Here is a 26,370-nt window from a genome sequence, read left to right as displayed (position 1 = left end):
TGTTTTGTATATTTTGAATAATGTTCTTTTGTCCTTTTCTTTTTTGTTTATTCTTTTTCAAAATTAAATATAATACGTAAGAATTTTAATTGTCAGGATATGTTTATGTGTTTGTTCGTAGACGTAGAAATATAAGACAGTACATTTTCTTCATCTGATTTTTATTTTCAACTCATCTCTTAACGAATTCGCATTTTATTTTGTCACAGTCTATACCAGGAAAACATTAGACTAGCGAAAAATTTGGTTGATTCATTGCCGTCTCATCCTTTCATTCCGCATGGATATGCAATTATTTGTTTTCATTTTCTCGCGAGACATATTCGAATGTATGAAGAAGAATCGCAATTCCATAACAAATTATCGAAAGAAAGCACAAGTTTCTTTTCATTAATCGTGTGATAATCGTGCTAAGGTTGCTTCTATAGAAGTGGAAGGTGTATTAAGAGTTTAAGATAAATTGTAGAACGCAGAAAAATATAACGTGCTTAGAATGGAATGGCATACCTACTGTACATATACATTCTCTATTTATTTTAACAAAATTATAGCAATAATATGAATAATTATAAATATCCCTCAGTCGGTTAACATGAATACACAACTTCTAAAATCATAATAATTATAGATAGCAATAGTCGATCTCATTGTTTCATTTCTGAATAAATTTTTCTTCGTACATACTTTTTTCTTAATTTTTCTACACAATTGGCTCGCGTATTTGCTGCCTTTGTCCACGATACGTGTGACTAGTAATAAATGTTATTTTAAAATAACTTAAATATTTTTCACTCGCTATAGCAACGCGCGTGTGTGAATATACGAATCTGTAATAACATGCGCGCATATACACACACCTACATACATATACATATATTTTAATATATATATATATAATAAATATATATATATATATATATATACACATATATATAAATCTTTCTCTCACTTTCATGATTTTTACTCTCCTTTGCTCCGTACTAAACGACTATCTGGAATGATCTTTAAAAACAGGAGGACAGAGTATTTTTAAATAATGAAAGAATAAAAATAACTAGATATAAAAGAAATGATTATAATGCCGTCCGGAGAGAAAATAGCTATCTTGCCGAGAATTACTTTCTTTAGAGATAATTGATACTTGTGGTTGTTTGGCCAGTCGTTGGAAGAACTCGAATTGTGACCGGAAGTATAAAATATATCTCGATAAACGACGAATACATCGGCAAAATGATATTGATGTTATAAATGGCCTATCGGCAAAATAATATTAAAGTTTAATAACGGCCTAATAGTTTTAATAAAATAATCTAAAGATATCTAATATAAAATTCTCAGAGAAATTGATTACGTTTATGTAATTGCAAATAATGGATGTATCGATAGTTAATTACAGAGTTAAGGCCACTAGTGGATGTTACAAATATAATATAAATATTACAGCTAAGCACAGACTCAAAAGCAATGTTCAGCGATTTACACATTATGTCCAGGAAAGATTTAGTATGAAATTAAGTTATCGTAATAAACGAATCCTGTGGCACACAGAATCCTCTTATTGTCAAATTTTCATTTTACAATAACGTGATATGAGATTATCATACACGTGATCACGCGTTTATGACTATCACATGTGTTGCGACTCGAAGTTAAATGAAATTTTGTTGGGTAAAGTTTTTTCTTTATCCTTTATGGACATATATGTGTTTCTATTATCTAACGTATTGAAAATCTAAATATAAATGGTAAATGACTTATATGAGGGATTTATTTTATTTTTTTTTTTATCTTCTTGTGGTTGTTGCAGTTCTTGACACGCGATATATAATATCTGTTTTGAAAAATTACCCTAATAATAACTACATCGTATATAATACATTTCACGCGAACTGTATACAAACATTATTATAAATACAAAAATCACTAATGCTTGAAATTTTGTCCATTTGAAAAAATCACACTCTTTTTTTTCAAATTCTTTATATAGATTGTAGAAATAACATCAAAAAAGAAGAGCAGAACTCTTGAGATCCCTCATGGTTTTCGCAACTTCTGTACGAAAAAGCATTGTATATAAATTCAAAGTGAAAGATTAATAGTGTTCATCATCTAGAATATCTATCTCGAACACTCTTTCAACAACGATTTATTAAGTTCTATCAAATTGTCCTTCATTATATCATCGTCTTCTAATGAAACTCATGAGCATACAACATTCCAGGCACTGAACATTGAGCGACGCTCGAGCCAGACAAAATCTGGCTTACATTGTGTGTTACAATGTTGATTCGTGTATCACCGTTGTATCTGGATTACTATTGGCATTTTGAATTATTGCTACTGGTACATGAGGCGTCAAAGTGATAGAAGACGTTTTTCTTACGGGTTTTGGTGAAGCCTGAAAACGAAACGAATATTTGTTAGACATATGCGGTTGTTAAAGGATTATAATAAAATTATAAAAATATACAACTTATGTACTTACCCATTCTCTTCTACAAGGAGCTTCGTCGTCCGAGCAATGATCAATATGTCCAGCATCCGTTTCGGTTGCCACGTTTCGCTTCTTTGGCTGTAGAGTTGCATAATTACGAGAGCCTCTATTAAAATTATTCATATTCTTCTCTTCAACAATTTTTTCCTGGCACAATATTTCCTGCGACTTACTTTGCTTATTATTTGTGACGTTACAACTAGTTTTATTATTAAAATAAAACGGTGGCATCTTAGAAACCCAATGGTCAAGACCCGAGCCCGCCGAACTTGTGGAGGCCGCTGAGGAATTTCCAGTAGAGTTACTAGTCAAACCTCTTCGTTGATAAAACAACATGTAAGCTGCATTCGTGATAAGATTAGTATCGTTTACAGCTTCGACTCTTGTATCATCGAAGCAATACCATTGAGTGTCGTATGGATTTCTACAAAATGCTGTATAATGGCCACCCTGAAGATCTTGGCCATGGTGATTACAAATAGCGTAGAGATCATATACATTCTCATCATATTTAGAAATACTTTGTTGTCGTGGTCTTGGCTTTTTCCATGGAGACCAACCCAAGCCGCCAAGTGTAGGAACGTTATTATGTGTTTGTACTCCGTTATGAGCAAGATGAGGAGTCATGTCAAAACCATAAAGAGGGAAATCTACGAGCATTGTCAATTTCGACGTCGATCTCTGTTTGGATTGTTGACGAAATCTTTTCAGATGTATTACTAAGATATCAGGTAAGGTCCAAAGTCCTAACTTCTTCACGACTTCTTGTTTCTTATTACAATAAGGACAATGCCAGGCATCTTCGGCTCCTAACGTCTCCGCTCTCGTATAAAGATCAAAACATTCTTCCAACGTAACCGCTCCACCTAACTCAGAATTAGTCTTTAATTGCTTGACACTGGCGTGCTCTTCGATTTGATCACTGTCATCTTGAATGATATTATTCTTCGTAGCCTCATCCCACTCGAGAATTAGTTTCACGTGCTGTGGACCGGAATCATCGGCACAGAGTGCCAATGCTTGTTCGATTTGTTCCGTATAAAGTGGATGTTCGACGCAAGGATCGATGCAAGGATGTTCGTCTTGAATAGGTGTCGCTGCTGGATCAGCTACTCGAATGTTGAATAGTCCTGGATTTTGGCTGGATGTTAAAACATCGTCGGTCAAGGTACTATGCATTTCCTTGAGTAAAAGTTTTTGAAGATCTTCGTAAGACGTTTCGCGAGAAACTTGCATTGTGTAAGGGCTACCAAAGCGTTGCCTCAAATCACCCTTTACGAGAACGTTGATCCATACCAGTAAAATGTATGCCTGTTCAGTTGGCTCTTTCAACTGTGGTAGTTCTATACAGTAAAGGGGATCGTTTTCTGTGATCACAGACAATGGTTGACAGTCAGAGAATGTCCTAATGAAACAGAAAAACAAATATAAAACTTAACATATAATGATAAAAGACAAGTATATAACAAGAAAAAGAAAACAAGAAAAAAGAAAAGATAACAATGAAGATAACGGTACCTGTGAAATCCTTCGTCATGAACTTCAGTCAGCAACATATGATTCTCTTCAATGCCGGTGTCACTTGCTAAAATTTCTCTGAGTTCCCTCACGTTTGCAGCTTGATTCACGGTGACGCCAATCCTAACTTGTCGTGGCTGTTGAGATGTGTAGAGAACGTTCACAAAGAGACTCATCTGTCGATGATTTTGTGGGACAGGTACTGACACGCAAAGGAACGGATCAAACGTGTTTGATTGCCGATGACACCTCGGACACGTAAGACTAGATCGAAATTGTGCCTGGAATACGTCGTGAACGAAGGAATTGTTACAGCGATTGTGATTCGCTAATGTTTCAGCAGCTACGATCTCGTCGGGTCTGCCAAAGGAATTCTAAGAACAAAAAAGACAAAGATAATCGTCAATGAGATGAATAATTAATCTTTAAAGATAAATAGAAAATAATATAATAATAATAAATCAAATTGTGACAGAATTCGATCCAGTGTACTTGAAGTGTTTCGTGTTCGACATGTTTGCTTACACGGTGTGTCTAACAATAACCACAGTTTAACCCAAGGAAGTTTAAACTCTTTTTGTTTTAAAAGAATAATTTACTACCGAGAGTGATGTAAGATGTCAGTGAACAATAAATGATACAATATGCAAATTACAATTACATAAGTTCAATTATTTATGTAATACTGCAACTCTCGATAAATCATTCAAAAGTCAATGCAAGTGTGAAATTAAAAAAAAAAAAAAAAAAAAGAAAAAAGAAAAAAAGAAAAAAAAATTTCTACTGCGTTTCTTAGTAGCAAATTACTTAAGTTCTAAATATATAGTTTGAATCCTGGAATTATTATTACGACTCCACCCTAGAATGGTCATCAAGGAAAAAGTTTTTATAGCCGGGTAAAAGTAAACATATAGTAGTATGAAATATAAATAAATTGTTTGGCGAGAAGTTTTGTCTGCATTTTTTGTCACCAGATGCCTTTATGGAATGTTTTCAACGCTGTTAGTCATCATTGAATTCTTTCGTCAATATTATTTCGTAAGAATTTATTTTACTATAAGAGGTTTATATTTATGTTTTTCTTGCCTTTTGTATTCTTTATTTCAATTTATTTTAAATAATCGTTTAAGTATTTGAAAACTCTCTGATGAGAATATTTGATCCTTGAGAATGTTCATCGGCGAATTACCAATATAAATTAACATCTTTGGTCTTAAAATACGATATTCTTGGATTTTACATCCCGTACTTTAAATACCATTACGCTTTTCTTTTCTATTATTTTCGTCTGTAATCTTCTAAATCTGACAGAATTTAAACCAATATTTTTTATCTTTGTTATTTCGAGCGAAAAGAAGTCCATTTTTGGAAGAACACGCTCGACACATTATTTATTTTATCATTTAGTTTTCACAAGATTAGAGGAAGTAACACGTACCCTAAGCGCGCGCACGTTCGTTGGCTATAATAGTTCGAAAATGAAAATAAAGCGAAAGACTATTTCTAGAACTCCTATTTATAGAGACTGTCTCGCCGGAAGGATATTCTTTTTCTTTCTCTCTTTCTTTCTTTCGTTCTTTTTTTTTTTTTATTTTTTTTTTTTATTTTTTGTCTGGGAGAGACTACACGAGATGAAGAGAAGATCTACGCTTCCTCGAATGCGAGGAGTTACTCCTCCTACTGCCTACGAGAAAATTTCTTCGAGATGGAGAAAACGGAAGAACAAACCCACGTTATTGAAACTACGTTGTGCTTACATAGTCGCGTACGTACACAAAAATCCTAAGGATTTCTTCGGTATATTTCTTGAGGAAGTTGAACGACGACGATAAGAACAAGAAAAAAGAAAAAGAAAGAAAGAAAGAAAGAAAGAAAAAACCAACAAGACGTTTCGTTTGTTCGAGAAATTCTTCTTTGTTTACAGAAGAAAAAAAAGAAAAAATAACAAAATAAAAAAAAAAAGAAAAGAATAAAAAAAATAAAATAAATGAATCGTCCGATATTGATCTTAATCGTAGCTATAATTACTAAAACGTGATATTTAATCACGAACTACGAATATATATATACGTGCTTTTTTTCGTTGGTCAACAAAATATGGAGATCGTAATTACGGCACGTTTAGCACGACAAACTTGAATTTTGCAGGCAACGTCAATTTATTCATTAGCATTGGCCTCATCAATATTTATAACACATATTCTTTATGATTCACAGATGTTTCTTTTTATGATTTAAATGTTCTATCTACGTTAAAATATATATTACGGTTATGGAATGTATTTTCTCTTCACTTCTTTGTTCTTTTCTTTCCACTTTAATTAAAAGTCAATTTTTACGAATAATCGCAGATATAATATTCTCTTTTTAAGACAAACAAAACATATATAACATCATCTTATGAGCCCATCGAAACAACCCATTGTAGATATCTGCGTCATTAGCGAGATATCTCCTTATCGTTTAATTAGAAATACAAGAACATAAGAAAATCGTGCGTCAAATCGATAAAACGACTCGAGACGAAACGCAAACAATATTTTATTTGCTCGTACCCATTCTATATGACCTGGATAGTTAATGAGTTGAAGAAATTATAGGGATGAGGGGGGAAACAGAAAAAAATTTAAGTTTGAGATAAAGAAATAATCTTTGGTAGATTTAGTCAATGGCGGGCACGGTCTTGGTTGAGTCTACATTGAAAGATTCAAGAGAAATGCATGAGGTCAACGAAACTGTTACGTTTGAAATTGGATGAAAGAGAGAAAGAGAAAGAGAAAGAGAGAGAGAGTGAGAGAGAGAGAGAGAGACATTTCTAATAATAAAATGTTGAAGACGATCAGCAATTCAACTTCTGCATAAATTTAACTAAGTAATCTATTTCAAATGTAAACTAAACAAAGCGACATATATCGAGTTTTGATAAACTTTGAAAAGATGTATACATTTGCTAGATCGTCTCTAAATGTATTCAACGTGGTAAGGCATTTAGCATTCGTAGAATTCGTTTTAAAATAGAAGAGAGAACGCGTGCGTTGATCTCAATAGTAGATGCCAGTAGGAATCATAGTTATGTAGATAGGTGGTACGGAGAAGCGAAGGCTGTAGACGAGACGGTCGTAAACCCCGCGATATCGTAGTACATGCCGACGACAACGAACGAACACGGTACATACTATTATAACATACTACTTAGTTAAAGAAGAGGACTCTATCTATCTAACTATTTATCTATTTATCTATGGATCTATCTATAGCCACGTACGATACACGCGTTGGCTTCCTTTAATCAAATCAAAAGAGTCTGACCGAGGCTAAGTTTCCATGACCTTCACGAATAGAGCCTGCCTGTCCTGCTTTCCAGAGTCTACTTGTATTTCTATGGAGCAGTCATACACCAGGAACGTAATATCCGCAAGACGGAAGCCCACGTCATATCTCGTTCTAACATCCAGAACGAAGGTCATGGCTAACAGGTGACATTTCAACAACGACGACGACGTCTTCTTCTTACTTTCATTTTCTTTTTTTTTTTTTCTTCCAACCTTCCATCGAGTTTAGAATTTCGGAAATCATGAGTATTACACTCATCTTCTTTTTTTCCCTTTTGACAAATGAAAAATCATATGCTAGAAAGAGAGAATCCTTTTGTATATTCAATGGAAGTATCACGTTCGTGAAAATATTCGTGCGTTTCCGCAGAATGCAATTTTCCGATGTATAGGGGACAAAAAAAAAAAGAAAAAAGAAAAAAGGAGAGGAAAAAAGCAATGGGAGGAGACGAGTGTAATTGCGGCATGTACCATCGCCGACAGGAAGTATCAACGAGTCAGTTGCAGGAAATCATTTTCAATGCTTACACACGATGTAACTGCTCGTCGCAATTCGTAGTTTACAATTAACCAATGTCATGTCGGTGCACGCGTACCGATCTTTGGTAAGCAAGATTGAACTACATACAATATTTTTTTTGTTTTACACACACACACACACATTTTACGTTTAACATAATTATTTTATATATTAATTATATATATATATATATATATATATATATAATATATTGATATAATATATTCTTATCTAAACCAATATATATACATATATACACGATATTCGATTGATAATCTTACAAAATTAATTGGAATCGTTCGAAAAATTTATTATTTTTAAATTATTAAAAGTTATTAAATTTCAAAGAATTTTTCACGATAATTTATGATCGATATTTACAAGAAAATACCGTACATAATTCGTATTAATTACTTTAATAAGTTCATTTTTAAGTGCGGAAAAATGACGATCGTAAATATGTAGTTTCGTAGGACCTGTTGATGGCGTGATAAAAGGCGCAACAAGTTTGCAAACGAAAGAGTAAGAGAGAAAGAGAGAGAGAGAGAAAAAGAGAAAGAGAAAGAGAAAAAGAAAAAAAAAGAGAGAGACAAAAAAAGAGAGAGAGAGAGAGAGACAGACAGACAGACAGACAGACAAACAGATAGATAGAAAACTCAATCTTGAATTTTGCGGGCGTTATATCGCAAAACAAAAGACAGGAACTTTCAAGCTCGCAATAAACATACTTTTACGTAACTCCTCCTCGATCATCGTTCCCCCACATTCGATTCATAACTTTAAATTAAACTCTTTCGAACCGACAAACGCAACCGCCACACAACAAACAGGAACAACGGACGAACATGTAAACGAACGTCCGGAATTTGAAAGTGCGGAAGAAGGAGGAGCGTAGTATATGTAGTATGTATATAAAATAATGTTGAAAGTTTCCCCCCTTTCCCCTCCGCACTGCCTCCCTTCAACCCTCTCTATAATACTTCTTTCATTTTTGTTTTCAATCTTTCTCTTTGCAAAATCCACACGACGTCCACCCATTCACTATTCAATTGCATTTAAAATTCAAAAGAAACTAACTTTTATATCACGCGTGTGTGTGTGTGTGTGTAGGTGTATTTGTTATCAATAAATAAAGAAATTAATAAACAGATGGCACCACTCAAACGTTTACTTCTTGAAATCGTCCACGTTCAATATAGGATTGTATTATCAAATAATTCTTTTGTGACTTTTATCATATTCTAATGAATATGCTTTTGCAATAAAACGAAAACACATTAATAATAAGGGGGAAAAAAAATAAATAAATAAAAAAAAAAAAAAAGAAAAAAAAAAGAAATAACAGACAACAAATAACATTGACAATGGGTCATAGTGTGCAATGTCTTAAAAAAGAGATTTATATACAAATATTGATAAACAATATTCTTTTTTCGCGTCTACAGTAAATCAAATATATAAAGAAGGTTATGAATGATATGTTTTGTAGGGAATATCCTCGTAAGGATAATTAGTACAAGTCGAGGATAATTAATACAACGAGATGATATGATTCAACACTACAAACAAGACGATGAAGGTCGTGCTAGCAGAAGCGAGACGACCGTAACCAGAAATTCTTCGAAGCGTGAACGATGGAGACATGTCTTTCTTGCTTGCCTTAACTCTTCTACGCATAATTATAGTTATTCGCACGATGAGATTTAAAGTGAATACATTTTATACGAGATGGGCCGAAAATTCTTCGATTTGTATTTTTATAATTTGAAAGGTAAAAAAAAAAAAAAAAAAAAAAAAAAGGAAAAATTAGCCTAAAGTCTCGCAAAAATGTAATCGTCTTTTAAAATTCACCTATGAACTTTTGATTCAACCTGTATTATAAAAGGAAGTAAAGAAGTCAACTCTTCGCATCGAAGGTCCTATACGCAAAAGAAACTTCATTTTTTATACAAACGTCCCGATCAATATTCAAACGTTCTCTCCGACGGTGTGTATGATCAAACGAGAGAAGACTTTGAGAAAAGAAATCGAAGGTCTTACATGAGCAAACTTATTTGCATGCATACCTCTTGGAAATGAATAATAATTTTTGCAAATGAATTCAAATTTTCCCGCCTAATTTGTAGAATCGTTCGATTTATCGATCTTCAATAATTTTTCTACGCAGCTTTTTCTACTTCTTTTATTCTTTTTTTAAGTGTATTAAAATTTTAATAATAAAAAAAAAAAAAAATATATATATTAAATAATAATAAAAATACTACAGATTTTTCATAAATTTTTCTTAATTTAACTTTCTTATCGATTTTTAGATATTACATTAATTTCTTATTATTATTATTACTAACAAAAAAACGGAGGCAATTATTAAGGGAAAATGCAACAATAAAATAAAAAGAAATCATAGTAAGTCACATGACGAAATACGGTACAATTGAAGGCTTCAATGATAATATATATACATATACATATACATATACATATACATATACATATACATATACATATACATATACATATACATACATACATACATACACATACACATACACACACACACACACACACACACACACACACACAATTGAAAGACTGCAATTTGAAAGAGGATTACTCGATGGCCCCATTCAAGGCCTTGTTACGCTACTGGCGCCAGTGAACACAATCGGTACAACATAAACGTTACTATCCAACTTCTCTTCCTCGTTGTTCTTCTCGAATCTTCACACGTTTATCATTTAATCGTATATTCTTTTTTATTCTGTTTTTTTATTCGTCAATACTCGATATTATCTCTTTCAACATATATATATATATGCGAGTGTGTTAGCGCAAAATTAAGTTCGACTCAAACGATACGATTTTTTACTTTTATTAAAAATCAAATTACTTGGTCAACATTTGTTCAAACTTGATGAACAAATTCAATCGCTGATCTTTCTTCTCGATGAATTAATATTTTTCTTCTTTTCTTTTTTCTTTTTAATTAAATTCGATTACATATACTGATATATTATATATTATATATATAAAAAAGGACAAAAAGAAAAGATAAAAATAACGTTAACACAGCTGTGTCTCATCAAGTGGTATATGCTTGATACATGAAAGAAGAACGCGTACATATACACATGCATATATTAATACATACATACACATGCTCGCACGCTCATAGCCAAGCCAGATACACAAACACACATGTATAGCTTTCAAGGTCAATCGAGAAAGAGAGTCCAATCGCAAATTGACGTGTCTCGGATTTATCGACGATGCAACGGATTTTCTTCCGTTCACGGAGGATTGCAAGTTCAGTGGTATAACATATTTCTTAGATATATCTTAACAAGTATACCGAACAAAGTACACGATTTATCATCGGAGATATTTCGAAATAAAAGAACAATAAACGTCGAGAAATATTCCGACAATTATGCTATGATCATCGAACGTTTTGTTCATGATTTGTTTTCGCAATCGAATAATATCAAACATTTCTAATATTATTGAGAGGAATAGAAAAAAAGAAAGAAAGAAAAAACAGAGAACAAAAAACAAAAAAAAAAAAAAGAAAAAAAAAGAGGAAAAGAATCTCAATAATTTGGTTTTTTCCGAATATGAAACTTTGTGCAACGAATTCAATGATATTTTTCATCGACAGATATCTCTCGAATGAATCATACCAAATACCATATTCTCTTTCTCTTTACTCAACAAAATGACGAGACAAACAGCGATAGAGAGAGAGAGAGAGAGAGAGAGAGAGAGAGAGAGAGAGAGAGAGAGAGAGAGAGAGAGAGAGAGAGAGAGAGAGAGAGAGAGAGAGACATAATTCGATTAGAGGCCGAGCATATTGGAAGCAGCAAGCTGCTCATTTTACCACGTTACATAAGTAACCGTAACGGGAGAGCACTATTAATGGTTACTTCTTATTGTCGAAGAAGAGAGTTCCTGAAACAACATAGTTTTCATACTATATTAAATGCAAGTTATTCTTAAAATAGGAAAAAAAAATAAAAAAAACAACAAATCTTTATTTATGTGACTTCGCGATAAGTCATGACTGACCTTGGTTTTATTACGTAAAATAAAGTAGATAAATTAATATACGCACGAATACCAAGTAAAAAGAAAGGAAAAGAAAAAAAAATAATATTTATAAATTGAAGAGAGACAATCATCTAACGAATGTTATAAAAATAAATTCATGATTACTTAAGAGAGAACTTCCTTTAGAAGCACAAAATGGCCGCATTAAAGTCTTTAGAAAAAAATAAATAAATAATAATGTTGTTGATTTAAGATCGACTCTGCATAAACTGTAAATCTTCTGTTACGGCAACGATGATGTAACACAACACATTCGCTATGCATCCGTCGTATTTTCAAAGAAACGTAAAATACCGAGTGTGGAGAATTAGAGTCAGAGTTAGAAAGAGGAGGAAGGCTGAAGTTGAATCTGAAACGGTGCACATCATTTATCGGTACTCTGTGAAATCTCGGTCAAATCGTTTTCCATTACTATAGAACTATAACAGGTATTTTCGAAGAAATAAAATGTAAAATAAATTTTACAACGTGTTCCATCTTTAAGACGGAAAACAGTTATCTCGTTCACAATTTATTTTTTTCTTAGATAAATGTGTTTCGGATACCATTCTAATCTAAGTTTAATTATTTTCTAATGGCATATTTGTTTAAGAACTTCCGATAAATGTGTTTATTTTGCATTTGGGCTTGTAAGTTCAAACACACCTAATAAAACAAAATTAGTAATATATTTTAGAGCTCGAGCATTCTGAGATCGTTTTATATTTCGCAAATATATGTATCTGTTTTACGAAATTATTTTAACGAGTGAACAATGTTAACTGATTTCAATCTTAGGGACTAAACACGACTAGTGATACAGGCATACCACTTTAAAAAAGAAAAGAAAAAAAAAATTTATAATTATTATAACATTTTGTTTCTAATCTAAATTACTTTGTCTCTTTATTTCTTTTTCATTTCTTTCTATTAAAGAATAGCAGCGACAGCATCTCGGAACTTCGTTAAGATAGTATCCTAATTTTAAAAGTGAAGATAACGATCTTATCGCAAGGTCAGCATATTACTCCTTTGGCACGTGCTCGAGTATATCCATCTACTTGGTTCTCATTATCACTCCTTTCGCGTTCTTGTATCACGCAAGAAACGGATCTCGGAATTTAAGTGGATCACGTGATCTCTGTTGTAAAAACATCGATTTTTTCCCCATTCTAATCTATTGTTTTGATTATCTAACGTTATTCACATAATAACAAATCAATTTTCCTTATCTTTCTCTTACACAAAAAAAAAACAAACAAACAAACAAATAAAAATATCTTCATTCTTAATTATCAATAAGTATTTTTCTCCTCATCAAAAAAAAACCACGTAACTCATACATATATACACACACACGGTCGATATATAAGTATATATATATATGTTTATGACTTTCCAAATCAGTGGAGCAAAGCAGCCAGTGAAAGAAAGGTGCGAGCATCTCGGTTTCTTTATTTTGAAAGCGTTAGAAAGCTTTGATTCGCTCAGCTGGCTGACTACGTTGTTGAAAGTTGGAACGATTTGTGATAACGTCTTGTGTGCAACCTGAATGAGAACGAAGACGAAAGGAAAAAAAAATAAATAAATAAATAGAATTGAAATAGATAGGCAAATAATATAATAAGAATATGTGGATGAAAGATTATCGTGAAAATTCATTGTCGCTTCTCGATCAGGATTATCGATTTCATTTGTAAAGAATGCTCTCTTATCTAAAACTCAACAAACAATTCTAATAAGCAAGAAATATGCGATAAGATATAGATATTAAATACAAAATATACTTGTACGTAATACGGATAAATTTTATGAAAGAGAAAAAGAAAATATTATAGACGAACTTTAAATGATTGATATCGAATGTAAATCATAAAAACATATTGTAAGCCAAGGACGTTTGTGAAAAATTCAAATTTTTCCCGCGCGAAATTGTCGTCTGTTTCCGTATATTTTCGTACGTTCTTCCGTAAGACGCGCGAAAATCTTAAATTTCGGAGAAGATACATGGACAACAGTGGATTTACTTTACAGTCAAGTCAGAAAAGTAATTAGCCTCGGCCATTCAATATATAATTACATGGAAAAGCAATTGTTTTTATTCGATAAGGAACGATGAGTCATTTCTTATTTGCAGTCATTCCTCTCGAGTTCTTACCTCATCTATATTGATGTAACTACGGCTATTGTGTTGTAAAAATAACAGAAAGAATATATAAAAAAGAATGATTGGACATGAGTATTACAAAAATAATGATTGGACATTAGTATTACTCGAACGTGAGATGTGTAATATTTATCTTTTTTTTCTGTTTTTCTTTTTCTTTTTTTGTTTTTTTTTGTTTTTTGAGAGGAAGAGAGAGAAAAAGACAGAGAGATAGATAAAAAGAAAAAAAGAAATCGAAGAAAGATAACGTGTTAATCAAAAGAAAGCGCGATGGACATAATTTACAAATTTATCGAGAACGATTATGAAAATACATATTGATTCACTTGTGTCAATGAGTACAATCGAAAGAAGACACATCAAGAATGATGATCAGCTGAGGAAAAAGTAATGTTTTTTCTGAATTGACGTCATCAGAGTTTGTCTGAATGATAGGTTTTACGAAAATCGCATTAATTAATCGCTTCGTAGCATGAACTTTAATATTTATAAGGACAAAATGTTTCGAAAATAAGCGATTAATAATGATCGAAGTTAGGAGTAAAAATCTATAATTTTTTTTAAGTTTTATTTAGTTATAGATCTAAAGGATCCCTTAGAAAAATATCATTTAGATGAGTTTTATATCACAAAGTTGAAATATAATTTTTATAAGTTATATACATACGTACATGTATATTCGAAGTTTCAGGTAAAAGTTCATAAAATTGCATAAAATTGTATAACATTATCCCCCTTTATTGAAGTTCGGTTATAGTTCAATTGCAAATGTAGTTTCAGACAGACAGAGGGAGAAAGAGAGAGAGAGAGAAAGAGAGAGATGAATAAGAAGAGAAACATTCCACTGACTTTGAAAAGCATTTAGTAACACATCGAAAAAAAGAACAGAATTTTCTATTTGCGCTCTAATTGCTTCGTAACGACCGTGAATTCAGAGTCATTCGAGAGTTTCTGCTAACGATAACGATAACGTAAGTACGTAAGGTATGTACATAAGTACATACCTAATCCTAAACGAGAATTATTTTGTGTTTGCATCTTTTATTGGGGGAAAAAAAAAGAAAAGAAAATAAAAAAAAAAAAACATATTGGATATAACATGATTCTTACCATTTACAAATATATTACGAATAAAAAGCTTGACCTGATTTTATGCCAGGTTTAAATGTGATGCCACTCGAAAAGAGTCTCGAATCAAATTTAAATTTATAGGTATTGATGAATCTCTGCATGGAAATTATGCTTGAATATCAATGATATAAACGATATTGGAAAACTTTTTCTAAGATTTTTTTTTTTTTTTTTTTTTTTTTTAATGACTATTTTCACATTGGATTCTTGTATTTTCGTTTGAAAGTTTCGAAAAAGTTGAAGCCAAGTGATAACTCATAATATAAATAAAGAAGTAATTTTTTTCGCTCATGGTGTAAGGAAAAAAAACAGAGAAATAAAAAGAGAAAGGAAAAAGTAAAGACAAAAAGAAAAGAAAAGAAAATAAAAAGGAAATAAATGTTAATTTTTTTATGCAAAAAATTACTTCACGTTCAATTCCATTGTTTATAGTGATAATATTCCATTACTAATCATGACACCTTTATCATCTTATCTTTCTCTTGAAATATTTTTCCTTACTTTGCCATCATATGTACTCACTAATAATATAATTCTATATTAACTGAATTTTGATTATCTAATGTGAAAAAAAAAAAAAAGATAAAAAGTTACACATATGTATATATAACTATAAAACTATTGTAAATTATTAGACTACAGATATTTGTAATTACAGAACTATATTAACTATTAATTCTTATTTTTATTAGTGCAAAAAAAAAGGAAACACATATACACACTCATACATATACATACATACACACACACACACACACACACACACACACACACACACACACACACACACAAAATAAAATAAAATCTCTCATGAAGGACACGAAGGAAACGCACGAAGGATCGATACGATAAGTCTTAATAATTTTTTTTCTTGGTCAATCGTTTATATATCTCCTTCAATTTCGTTTGGAAATCCCAGCACGTACACTTTCCGAACGTGAAACAAATTTAGGTTAAGGCCTCGGCAGTCTCCGAAATACATATACACATACAAACGACCAACCAACCGGCTTCTCTCGTTTCTCGAAGCAATAAATAAAACCATGCGTAAGGTTACAATCATTACAAGAAGTTATAGTATGGTTGATTTAGGCAGCCATATCATAAATAACTTAAAAATAACCTATGAACGCGATCCACCTTCGCATATTTGAAAGACCGACAAATTATCGAAATAAAATTAAGAAAAGTTGTCTCACTCCTAAGTACAATACTTTCATTCAATTACATAATTTTAATCGTACGAACATCCTTTCTATAAAATATTTTAAATGCATAATGCATAATACATTCTCTTTGAAACACATATTGTATTATTTAAAATTACGAAACTATGTAACATGTGAAGGATAAATAACATAATCGTACATATCGATAATAATCGATTTTACGATCTTTAAACGTATATGAAAGATTTCCTTGTTTTAAGTTTTTTTTTATCGTCAAAAGAAAAAAAAGAAAAAAATAAAAAAAAAAAAATAAAAAAAAACATAATATCGTATTATCTAAAATTACGAAACCATTTACAAACCATTTGTAACGTATTAGAAAATACTTGAATTATTTGTACTATATAATTATATTGCATATTGTATATAATTATATTGTACATTGTCAGAAATATCGAATATGATAATAATCGATAATACGATCGTATCGGGTCAGCTCGTTTTCCAAAGAAATATTTGGCGCGAAACTTGCGCGTCAAAGCGGCGTGTGACACGCGACTATCGAACGGACCAATAGCGTTGCAACGCGCCATGCGAGATTTAACGTGAAAGCGATCATGTGTAAGTCGAGAGTAAATCGATTGATGCCAAAAGGAATAAAGTCGTTTGAGAAATAGAAAGAGAAATACGAATGAAATCGATTTGTCGAAACGATCGGACGATCTGATAAGAAATGTCCGAAACAAAACTAAAATTAGAACCGTTTTCATATAAGATATGATAAGATATACGTATATATATATATATATATATATATATATATATATATTTTATATATTTATATATATATATATATATATATATATATAAATATATAAAATATAAGGAAAGAAAAATAAAAAGGAATCACGATAGAAAACGTGGCATGTATTAGATATCGAATGAACGGAACTTAGAAAAGAAAAGAGAAGGGGAGAAGAAGGTTTAGCGAAGGAAGGGGGAAGTAGGCATAAGACGAACGCCGACATCGTCATCGTCACCATCATCATCACCATCATCATCATCATCACCATCATCATCATCATCATCATCATCATCATCATCATCATCATCATTATCATCATCATCATCATTATCAACATCCTTATAATTGTCGTATTTACTCACCTTTATGATCTTGTACTTCTTTTTTGTGGCCTGATTAAGATCCTCGTGAACCTTGTCAAGAAGCCAGAGAAGGAATTCCTGGGCGTCGTGTTGAAGATTACCGCGGTATTGGCTACCATATTTATCAACAACGCTTTTAAAAGCGGTGCTCATCTCTGGGTCATATTGGCAACTCCAAATTGCTTTTAGAAGTAAAGCTAACTGTTCCGTTATTTCACCTTTCGTACCGTACTTCTTCGAATTAAGTTTGTTACGTCGCGAGAGATCGACCTTGTATTGGTCGAGAACGAAATACTCGGCTAGTATGTCTGTGTGCGAAAGACACTGAAGTACGGCGTTCATGAAGCACGTGTTGCCGTGATTGCGCAGACCTATAACGCCGGGTACTCTGTCTGGTGGAATGTGTGCCGGCCTCGGTGGTGGCACTCGAATATCCGTTGCACTAGAACTGAGCTCGTCCCTGTGAGAGTTTTTGTTCTGCGTACCTACATTCGACATGTGTTGCATAATCTTGATGAATTTCTTCCAGGATGACATTACGAAGACTTTCTTGCTGGCAGATTTCTCTTGGTGGTATGCCTGTTGGTTATTCCCACCGTGTAATCTTCCTACGTTCTGCTGCATGCTGTTATCGACCGTATTATATTGTTGCTGTTGTTGCTGCTGTTGCACGTTGTTCTTCGAATTTTCTTTTGCACTGGCAGCGCTGCTGACGTCCTTGGGATCACGAGTCTTATTCATTCGACGCTTCGACATTCTCGTGGCACTTTGTAATAAATTCCTCGGAAGCGTAAAGGTTCGCTTTAATTTCGAACCAGAGTCTCGGGTTTTGGTATCGTACGATTTAACAACCTCTTCCACGCCCAGCTCGCCCTCCGACACGGATTTCATCACCGCGCTCGGGGGATTTTCGGTGGTCATCGCCGGCCCACCAATAGACCGGTCTTACATGGCCTCAAACGTAAGGTCCCTCGCATCACGTTTATTTACACGGTATTCACTGACCGTTCCGTACACTTAACATTACTCGTTGCACATCACCGAACGATACGCCGCGATGTACACCTCGTCGTCGTACGCGTAGCCCGCTCGCACGCGCTGCACCGGCCATTTGCCTTTCAGCGCACGACTTCCACGATTTCACAGCGCCCTCCCGGACACGAAATAAACAATTCAAGATAGACAAGATACATAATAGTAATTTTCTCGATGACGACGCCGTACATGACAAAAATCGAAATTATAAAGCAACGTTCAGTTTACTCTGTCGATAAAGAAGAGCATCTGTCATTTACCTCAATGTGTGGTTGAAACTTTTTATGAGGTTCTCTTTTTAATCCGTTCGTTCGATGGTAACGCTGTTCTTCTATTTCTGTTTATTTATCAATAGAATAGAACAATTAATGGTTAAATTAATGCGCGCCAAATTTTAAAACTTTCCCACGCTAATTTAGCGTGAATAAAAAAATGTAGCGCAAATTGCAAAAATGATACCAATCAAAGTAAAGTGATTGTTTCGATGATTTAAATATTTTAAAGACTGTTTATTGGGACAGAATGTAATGCAGAAAGGATAAGTTTTTGATATTATTTTTTATCGTATATTTTAATAAAATTTGTGTGGAATTTACTTGATCCTAGTTGTACAACAAAGATATGAATAATTATATTACACAAGTAGATACTTTGGTTTTGACATATACATACTTATACTTACACAAACATAAATATACATAATATTAAAGTTTTTCTACAATATTTAATTCTAATACTTTAGTATAACTATATACTAACTATATACTAAAAATGTATTATTTGATTTATCAATTTATAATAAATGAATATAAATTCTATAAATAAATAATAGATATACAAAACTAGGTGGTACTTGAAGGACTATCAGGTGACATAGAGATACAAAAATCCATTGGTGTGGTTTCTCTCTTATACGATATATTTCTGAAATGACAGCATTGTTTTTCTCCATATTGTTCGCATTCTCTGCAGCTTCTATTTTTAAATAATTTAATTCTCTTTTCTGCTGCTTCATCTAGATCAATGATATTTATCACATTTTCCTTTGTTTTCAATATTTTAGTTTGTTTCTTTTTGATATGCTGAGATTCAGTTTCAGATTTTGCTGAAGGCAAAAAAGTTTTATCAATACTACAATTGTTAACATTTTGATCAAGATTTATATTATTTTCATATTCTGAAAAGAAAGTTGAAAGTGATTCATTACTAATGTTTAATGGATCATTTACTTCCATTTGATTATTTATTTCATATTCTTGCTGATATATCAATTCGTTTTTTATTTGTGCACTTTCTATTATGCTTTCTGTCTTTTCAGTTTGATTACAAATATTATCAATATGTTCATCATCTATTCCCTTTTTCTTTGTACTTATTATATTGGTTAATATACTTTGTTTTGAAATTGTTTCCTGATTAAATGCAGATTTATCAGTCTTTGTTAATACAGGAGTACCAGTCGATTTTAAATTATTTGATAGCTCCATCGTTTTTTTGGTCTTGTGAAATACTAATTTGGTTTGTTTCAATTTCTTACTACTTGGCGTCGATGTGACTTGAATGTTATATGGTATCGTATTTAATTTAATATTATCTATTTGAGAATTATTCTTTGGTGTCAAGCTCATATTGTTTATAACTTGCAAAGGCGTTTTGTTCAATGCTTTCTCTTTTCTTATAGTACGTAAATTATTTCTTATTTTTAAATTATTCAATGGTGTTTTGGATTGTGTGTTCCTCTTAACATTCTTTGTTTTACTTATATTACATTTTTTGTTTCTAGTCGGAGTACTACATAAAAATAATGAAGGAACATTACTCGTAGAATCTTCAGTAACTACAGAATTTGTTTTATCAGACATCTCTTGCTTATTATCGTTTCTTAAATTATTTATTGTACTTATGCTTTCAGAAGAACTATCCATACAAATGTTTCTATTAGAATTGATATTTTTAAAATTTGATTTGTTTCTAAAAAATATAGGACTTTCTGGCATTGAACTTACATTTTCAAATATATTCTTATCGAACAATGATTCCATACTAGAATGAACATCCAAAGTAGATTGTTGCTGAGTATTTTCTATTGAATAAGTTGAATTTGGTTCTTCAGAATACATACTTCCTGAGGATTTATTATTTTCATCTATCTTTTTTCCTATTTGAGTCTTTTCTTCGGACAATGATTTAGAATCAGCTTCTTGATATTGTCTTACAAAATCTAAATAGGTCGTCCATATTTTTTTGTACTCCTGTAATGCTTCTTGAAGAATAAGATTAAAACGTTTTGTAGCCATATTTGCTGCTTCTTTTTCCATGAAATAATTAAGCGGTGGAAGTCTCGCCATTGTAAGAATATTATTATTTAAGGTTAGAATTTGTTCAACAAATTAATTTTTACTTTTACTTTAGATTTATGGTTATCAACAAATTTTGTTACGAACGTACCACACTCCTGTAACCATACTTGGACGATGAATAAGCTTACAAAAATGCATTCTAACCGATAAGAATACAATATTTCGATTTGTAACATCAACATTCGATACATATATATCGATATTTGATTTATATCGATCCACATCGATCAATATGAAATCAATATGAAAAAAAGAAAAAAGGTAGATATTTATTTCTGGTCGATGGACAGAAGTGCATAAATATGAATTATTATTTTATCGGAAAAGCAAATATTATAATATTTAAAGTGCAATGTAAGATCAAGTGTTGGATTTCGGATATGAAAATTGATAACATATGTCTCATTTTATTGGACTTACAAAATATGCATTACACTTAATTTAGAAGTATTTTTCTTTTTTTTGTTTTCGGAAATAATGATTTATATTAAATAAAATTTTTCAGTTTTCATTTTTCATATATTATTATAATCTCAGTTAAAAAAGTGGAAAAAAAGAGAAATTATATAAACATTTGACTTATATTCCTTTGTCTGCCCGCCAGAAATATAAATGTGAAGTATAAATAGAGAAAAATAATATAAAGAAATTAATTATCACAAATTACTTATTACTTGATTAGTTTTGTAAAGAAAAAAAAAAAAAAAATTTTTGACTAAATCAATTGACATTACTTTTCTTATAGCACTCCTTTCGTAACATATATTCTACTTTTATTTCTATTCCTTTTACTTCTTATACTCCATCTACCTCTACTTCTACTTCTACTTCTATTTTTTATCGATTATAATTACATTTTACTTTATTTATATCTTGAAATTAGATCTTATTATATCTTTAGATTATATAATAAAAAAAAAAAAGGTTACATTTCTATATAAAAATTTCAGAAAAATTATATAGCACATAAGTTTTATTTGTACATAAATTATTATTTTTTTCCTAAATAGGAAAATTATGATGACGATTAGCTTTTCTTTGAAAGCATACGATGTTGTTTATGTTAAAACTACGATGTATTTGATCGATAATCGTATATTATAGTTCTTTTTATTGTCCGGTCAATCCATTTATTCTTCACAGGAGTTCATTAAAGGATGAATAGAAACTGTAGCACCTGCACAGCTCACTGTGTTCAATATATAATCCTGGAAGTTACTTTCAATGGTCCACATAAGTCTTTTGGAGCCAGGTATAACTTGTGTCGATAATCGACAATCACCTTCTTTTTGTACTAAAAGGAAGTTATCTTGTATGAACGGTGTTTCCGTATTCCACATATAAATATCAGATTCACCTAAAAATGATATTTAAAATATTATATATATAGAGAGTTAACAAATTTTAATTTTACATATATATACACACACACATAAAATATTGAATCAATCAAATCGATTTATACCTTTGTTTCGGAAGAAAATGGCCGGTCCATTATCGCTACCAAGTAAAACAATTTTCTGATGTTTTAGACCAACTTCTTCGATTGATCCATTTAGATCACCACTTCTCAAATTAGTGGCTCTAATACCGAAAAGTCTGTTAGATCCTAGGTACGTGAAGTATACGACAGATGTACCATCAGATTTTCGAACAAGAACCATGTACAATACGTCGGGCTTATCCAAATCGGTAGACACAGTATTTGGTAGAACCACTCTGTTTCCACGATCTGCTGTGACGTTATAAATAATGATAGCTTTGTTTATTGCATCAGAAATATATATGTAAACTTGGCCATCTTCTGCATAGTCAACGAGCATATATTGCAGATGGGATAATGGAAGTACAAATTGACTTAAGTCAATGATTTTAACTACCTAAGAAGAAAAAGAAGAAGAATTACATATTTAAAATATCATGTGAAATGTGATCGTAGTAATAATTTACATTCCAACAATTTTATACAGATATATTCAATCAAGGTGGTATTTATTTGATAAAGTAAAATATTTGTCGAATACATACCTTGCCAGTTTTAACATTAATTCCAACTACTTTAGCAGGACATCTTCTAACTGGTTGAGTCATCGTGTTAACGATACCAGTATCAAGAACCCAAAGAATATCTTGAATATCGAGTACAATGTCAATGACACTTTGCAGAGCTTCACAATTACCTTCTTCTTGTATTGCCCAACAAGGAAACGGCAGTATCATTGGTGAGCAGGTTTTACTTTTCAATGATACAGCACCCAAGGTAAATGGTACACCAGGTTTGTAACGTGGTAGAGCTAGGATCGCATCGTCCTTGTAAATTTGCATCCTTGTTGATATTACATTTCTAGCCACGTAACGACCACTTGTCTCGTAAATGTTCTTTGTGCTCTGACAAGGCCACTCAAGACTGTGTCCATTGAGAGTGAATGATAATTCTGGTAACAATTGTTTGTCGATAATTTCCGTTGAAAAACTTACTGCTAGTATTGTCAGACAGACTATGCTCCTTAGGAGCCTCTTCATCTTGATTTTTGCCTTGGATATATAATAAAAATACTTCGTTGATCTCTCTCTCTCTCTCTCTCTCTCTCTCTCCCTCTCTCTCTCTCTCTCTCTCAAAACAAAATTTCTATTGTTCTTATTCTCCACAAATTGATGAATGATAACTTATAAATTTTTACTTAAGAATTTTATCCTTTATAAATATTCACGACGTCTTACAAATATACGAATGTAATATCCGTCGTGTCGTCGATATATATATATGTCATGTAGTAGCATAAACTTCGTATTTTTTTCTTTTCTCTTATTATTTCGACATATATCTTGCAACATTCGTATTATTTGATATTTGCAGATGTTAATGATGAATGTTATAATTTCATCAAAATATTTTTAACGAGTAACGTAAGTGATGTCAAGGATTCAGGAAGTTCTTGAAAGGAAATTAGGAAAGAAAAGGAAATATTAATTTTATAAATAAATATTTCATATTTGTATAAATTTTTTAAAATTCAACGTATTGCTAATTCTTTGCTTTTTCCGTACAATACGGAAGTAAGAACATATCAGGAAGTTATAATCGATGTAGGTAAAAAAGAGGAGATTCTAGTACATTATTCACTTCTTCTGATCATTATTATTTGTTCATCTATTTTTTTCATTAATTTTAATTATGTAAAATCGTTGATGATGAAAAATACAATTTTTATAATTAGTCAAATCCAAAATCGGTTTGATTCCGGTGTATAAGAACAAATGGACAACAAACATTTCTTAAAAACGAATAATTTCACAATGTCAGCATTATTGTCAATCAACGAAGTATATAAATGGCATAACCCTGAATATCTCTCAGTTCATCATTACTCAGTTTAGTCGAAAAGGAAGAGAAAAAGAGAGAAGAGAGAGAAAGAGAGAGACAAAGAAAGAGAGAGAGAGAGAGAGAGAGAGAGAGAGAGAGAGAGAGAGAGAGAGAGAGAGAAAGAGAGAGAGAGAGTTTTGAAGAGTTCATAATAAAATTAAATAATTATGTTATTCAAATTTACGGTGCCGCTTTCAATCTTTATTATATTTGCCACCGCAAACGATGTAGAACAATTCGATAATCACAATGTTCAGTGGGTTGGTGGATCATTTGAATGGCCTTGTACAACTACGAAGAGTATGTTCAAAAATAGTGGTCGCTACATCTCAAAGAATGTGATCGCAACGAGAGCTGCAATTTTCATGGATGATGCTATTTTAGCTCTACCAAGGTAAAATATAAAAAAATGTTTAATATTTTATATTTTTATGTTTTTAAAGTATTAATGAAATATTTGATTGATCTTTGTTAAAGATTTAAACCTGGTGTCCCAGCGACTTTGGCTAGAGTCTCTCTTAAGGACAAAAACTGTCAAGCTAATCTTTATGCTTTTCCATGTTGGTCCGTTCAAGAGGAAGGTACTTTGAAAGCATTGCAAAATGTCGTAGATCTTTTCTTGGATCCCCAAGATATTCTTTGGGTCTTGGATACGGGAGTAATCCATACGTTGGAGGAATCTGTACGTATATCCCCGCCAAAAGTTATTGCAATCAACATGAAAACAGGCAAGGTAAGATCTGATAATTTATCTTTCTATTGCTACAACATTTCTATCTTTCACGATAGCACAACAAATGTTGTGAACGTTTTTATATGTACATTGTAGCAAAAAACATGCAACAAATCATGCAATATCGTCACGAAATGAGATATTTTACACTGTTCACGTTACTAAATCATTTTTGACTCTAAATCTAATGCAAAGAACGATTTGTTTCCGATATCTTTTCTTTATCTTGGTACCTAATCAAAAGACATGATTCGTTTTCATTCACTTTCAATTGAGATCTGTAAAGACTTAAATTGAAATATGTTTTATTATCGCCTGTAGCTCATAAAGACGATTGAACTCGATGGTCTGACTACATCTTCCTCTCGACTTCAATACGTCGTTGCTGACTACAGTCCAGATGGACGTGTCCTTATATACGTGTCGGATGCTGCAACAAGAGCAATCTTAGTCTACGATGTTACATCTGGTCGTGGTTATAGATTTGTCCTACCGAAAACCGTAACCACAGGCTCTTCTCGAAGAGATGTATTATACTTGGCTCTTATTCGTCATCCCGATGGTAGTACTTGCCTTCTGTTTACTTATTTATCAGGCAGTCGTATGTTCTCCATCAAGACGGAATATCTTCGTAACGGTGCACCGAACGACAAAATTCAAGATATTGGATTGAAGCCTAAACGTTTAGTAATTTTAGGCACGGACAATGGCAATGCTCTATTCTTCAGATACGAAGGAGAAGCTATCGTTCAAAGATGGGACACTAGTACTGGTTTCCAACCTGAGAATTTCCAAAAGGTTTATAGCAGTACCGCTTGTTCTCTGGCAACTCAAGTTATTCCTGATTATAAGAGAGGTAGTATGCGTGTATTGGAATCTAACTTCCCAGATTACATACAAGGTACCGTTGGATGCGGAGCCAATCAAGCTCTTAATATTATGTAAAATATATTTTAAAATAGGATAAACAAGAAAAACGAAAAAAAGGAAGAAAAAAATAAAATACATGTATAAGATTAAATCGTACTGATTTCATATGATGATACCCGACATCCATTTAATTATTAAATATTATCTATTATTTATTAATATATAAACGAATAAATCTTTACATCCGAATACTCAATACGTATTTACCTTAGTTGAAACTAATCATGATCTTGTGGACTACTAAAACGATTTAGAAATGTAGTAACCTTTCTCTGTTGTTAAAGCCACTCCTATGAAGTAAAGGTGCATTCACACTACAAATGTTAAATTTTTCAATTTCTAGCAATGATATTAGATATGTTAT

The 26,370-nt window shown here is 31.9% G+C and overlaps 4 protein-coding genes across 5 annotated transcripts; 1 reads left to right on the top strand and 3 right to left on the bottom strand.

Moving 5' to 3' along the window:
* Window positions 1-136: 136 nt before the first annotated feature.
* On the bottom strand, window positions 137-18,734 carry LOC118446796 (ubiquitin carboxyl-terminal hydrolase 31). 2 transcript variants are annotated; one of them, XM_035877882.2, is made up of 5 exons: window positions 17,585-18,734; window positions 4,013-4,386; window positions 2,668-3,899; window positions 2,486-2,572; window positions 137-2,398 (listed from the first exon to the last, which is right to left on the bottom strand). In XM_035877882.2, exons 1-4 carry the CDS (start codon window positions 18,503-18,505, stop codon window positions 2,526-2,528), a joined length of 2,574 nt encoding a protein of 857 aa, XP_035733775.1. In that variant the 5' UTR covers window positions 18,506-18,734; the 3' UTR covers window positions 137-2,398; window positions 2,486-2,525. The 2 variants fall into 2 exon arrangements, with proteins under 2 accessions (XP_035733775.1, XP_035733774.1); XM_035877881.2 differs by having other exon boundaries at window positions 138-2,398; window positions 2,486-3,899.
* A 488-nt stretch (window positions 18,735-19,222) lies between these two features.
* LOC146873121 (uncharacterized) lies at window positions 19,223-21,208 on the bottom strand. Its single transcript, XM_085655709.1, has one exon. It carries the CDS (start codon window positions 20,965-20,967, stop codon window positions 19,462-19,464), a length of 1,506 nt encoding a protein of 501 aa, XP_085511835.1. The 5' UTR covers window positions 20,968-21,208; the 3' UTR covers window positions 19,223-19,461.
* Window positions 21,209-21,934: 726 nt separating this feature from the next.
* On the bottom strand, window positions 21,935-23,698 carry yellow-g (L-dopachrome tautomerase yellow-g). The gene is made up of 3 exons (XM_035877883.2): window positions 23,008-23,698; window positions 22,445-22,859; window positions 21,935-22,336 (listed from the first exon to the last, which is right to left on the bottom strand). Exons 1-3 carry the CDS (start codon window positions 23,500-23,502, stop codon window positions 22,110-22,112), a joined length of 1,137 nt encoding a protein of 378 aa, XP_035733776.2. The 5' UTR covers window positions 23,503-23,698; the 3' UTR covers window positions 21,935-22,109.
* Window positions 23,699-24,328: 630 nt separating this feature from the next.
* Window positions 24,329-26,097, top strand: yellow-g2 (L-dopachrome tautomerase yellow-g2). Its single transcript, XM_035877884.2, has 3 exons — window positions 24,329-24,737; window positions 24,821-25,076; window positions 25,398-26,097. The coding sequence occupies exons 1-3, from the start codon at window positions 24,511-24,513 to the stop codon at window positions 26,019-26,021; spliced, it is 1,107 nt and encodes a 368-aa protein (XP_035733777.1). The 5' UTR covers window positions 24,329-24,510; the 3' UTR covers window positions 26,022-26,097.
* The last annotated feature ends 273 nt before the right edge of the window (window positions 26,098-26,370 follow it).

The sequence above is a fragment of the Vespa mandarinia genome, chromosome 3, assembly GCF_050613455.1.
Source record: "Vespa mandarinia isolate Hongniang chromosome 3, ASM5061345v1, whole genome shotgun sequence".
Lineage (NCBI taxonomy): Eukaryota > Metazoa > Arthropoda > Insecta > Hymenoptera > Vespidae > Vespa > Vespa mandarinia.
This window is presented reverse-complemented; position numbering and strand designations above follow the sequence as displayed.

Coding starts and splice junctions, on each gene's coding strand:
- yellow-g (XM_035877883.2), bottom strand. CDS start 23,502: ATGAAGAGGCTCCTAAGGAGCATAGTCTGTCTGACAATACTAGCAGTA. Junction 22,860..23,007: donor TTAATGTTAAAACTGGCAAG/GTATGTATTCGA, acceptor TTTTCTTCTTAG/GTAGTTAAAATCATTGACTT. Junction 22,337..22,444: donor CATTTTCTTCCGAAACAAAG/GTATAAATCGAT, acceptor TATCATTTTTAG/GTGAATCTGATATTTATATG.
- LOC146873121 (XM_085655709.1), bottom strand. CDS start 20,967: ATGGCGAGACTTCCACCGCTTAATTATTTCATGGAAAAAGAAGCAGCA.
- LOC118446796 (XM_035877881.2), bottom strand. CDS start 18,505: ATGACCACCGAAAATCCCCCGAGCGCGGTGATGAAATCCGTGTCGGAG. Junction 4,387..17,584: donor AGAAGTACAAGATCATAAAG/GTGAGTAAATAC, acceptor TTTTGTTCTTAG/AATTCCTTTGGCAGACCCGA. Junction 3,900..4,012: donor CATGACGAAGGATTTCACAG/GTACCGTTATCT, acceptor CTGTTTCATTAG/GACATTCTCTGACTGTCAAC.
- yellow-g2 (XM_035877884.2), top strand. CDS start 24,511: ATGTTATTCAAATTTACGGTGCCGCTTTCAATCTTTATTATATTTGCC. Junction 24,738..24,820: donor GCTATTTTAGCTCTACCAAG/GTAAAATATAAA, acceptor TCTTTGTTAAAG/ATTTAAACCTGGTGTCCCAG. Junction 25,077..25,397: donor TCAACATGAAAACAGGCAAG/GTAAGATCTGAT, acceptor TATCGCCTGTAG/CTCATAAAGACGATTGAACT.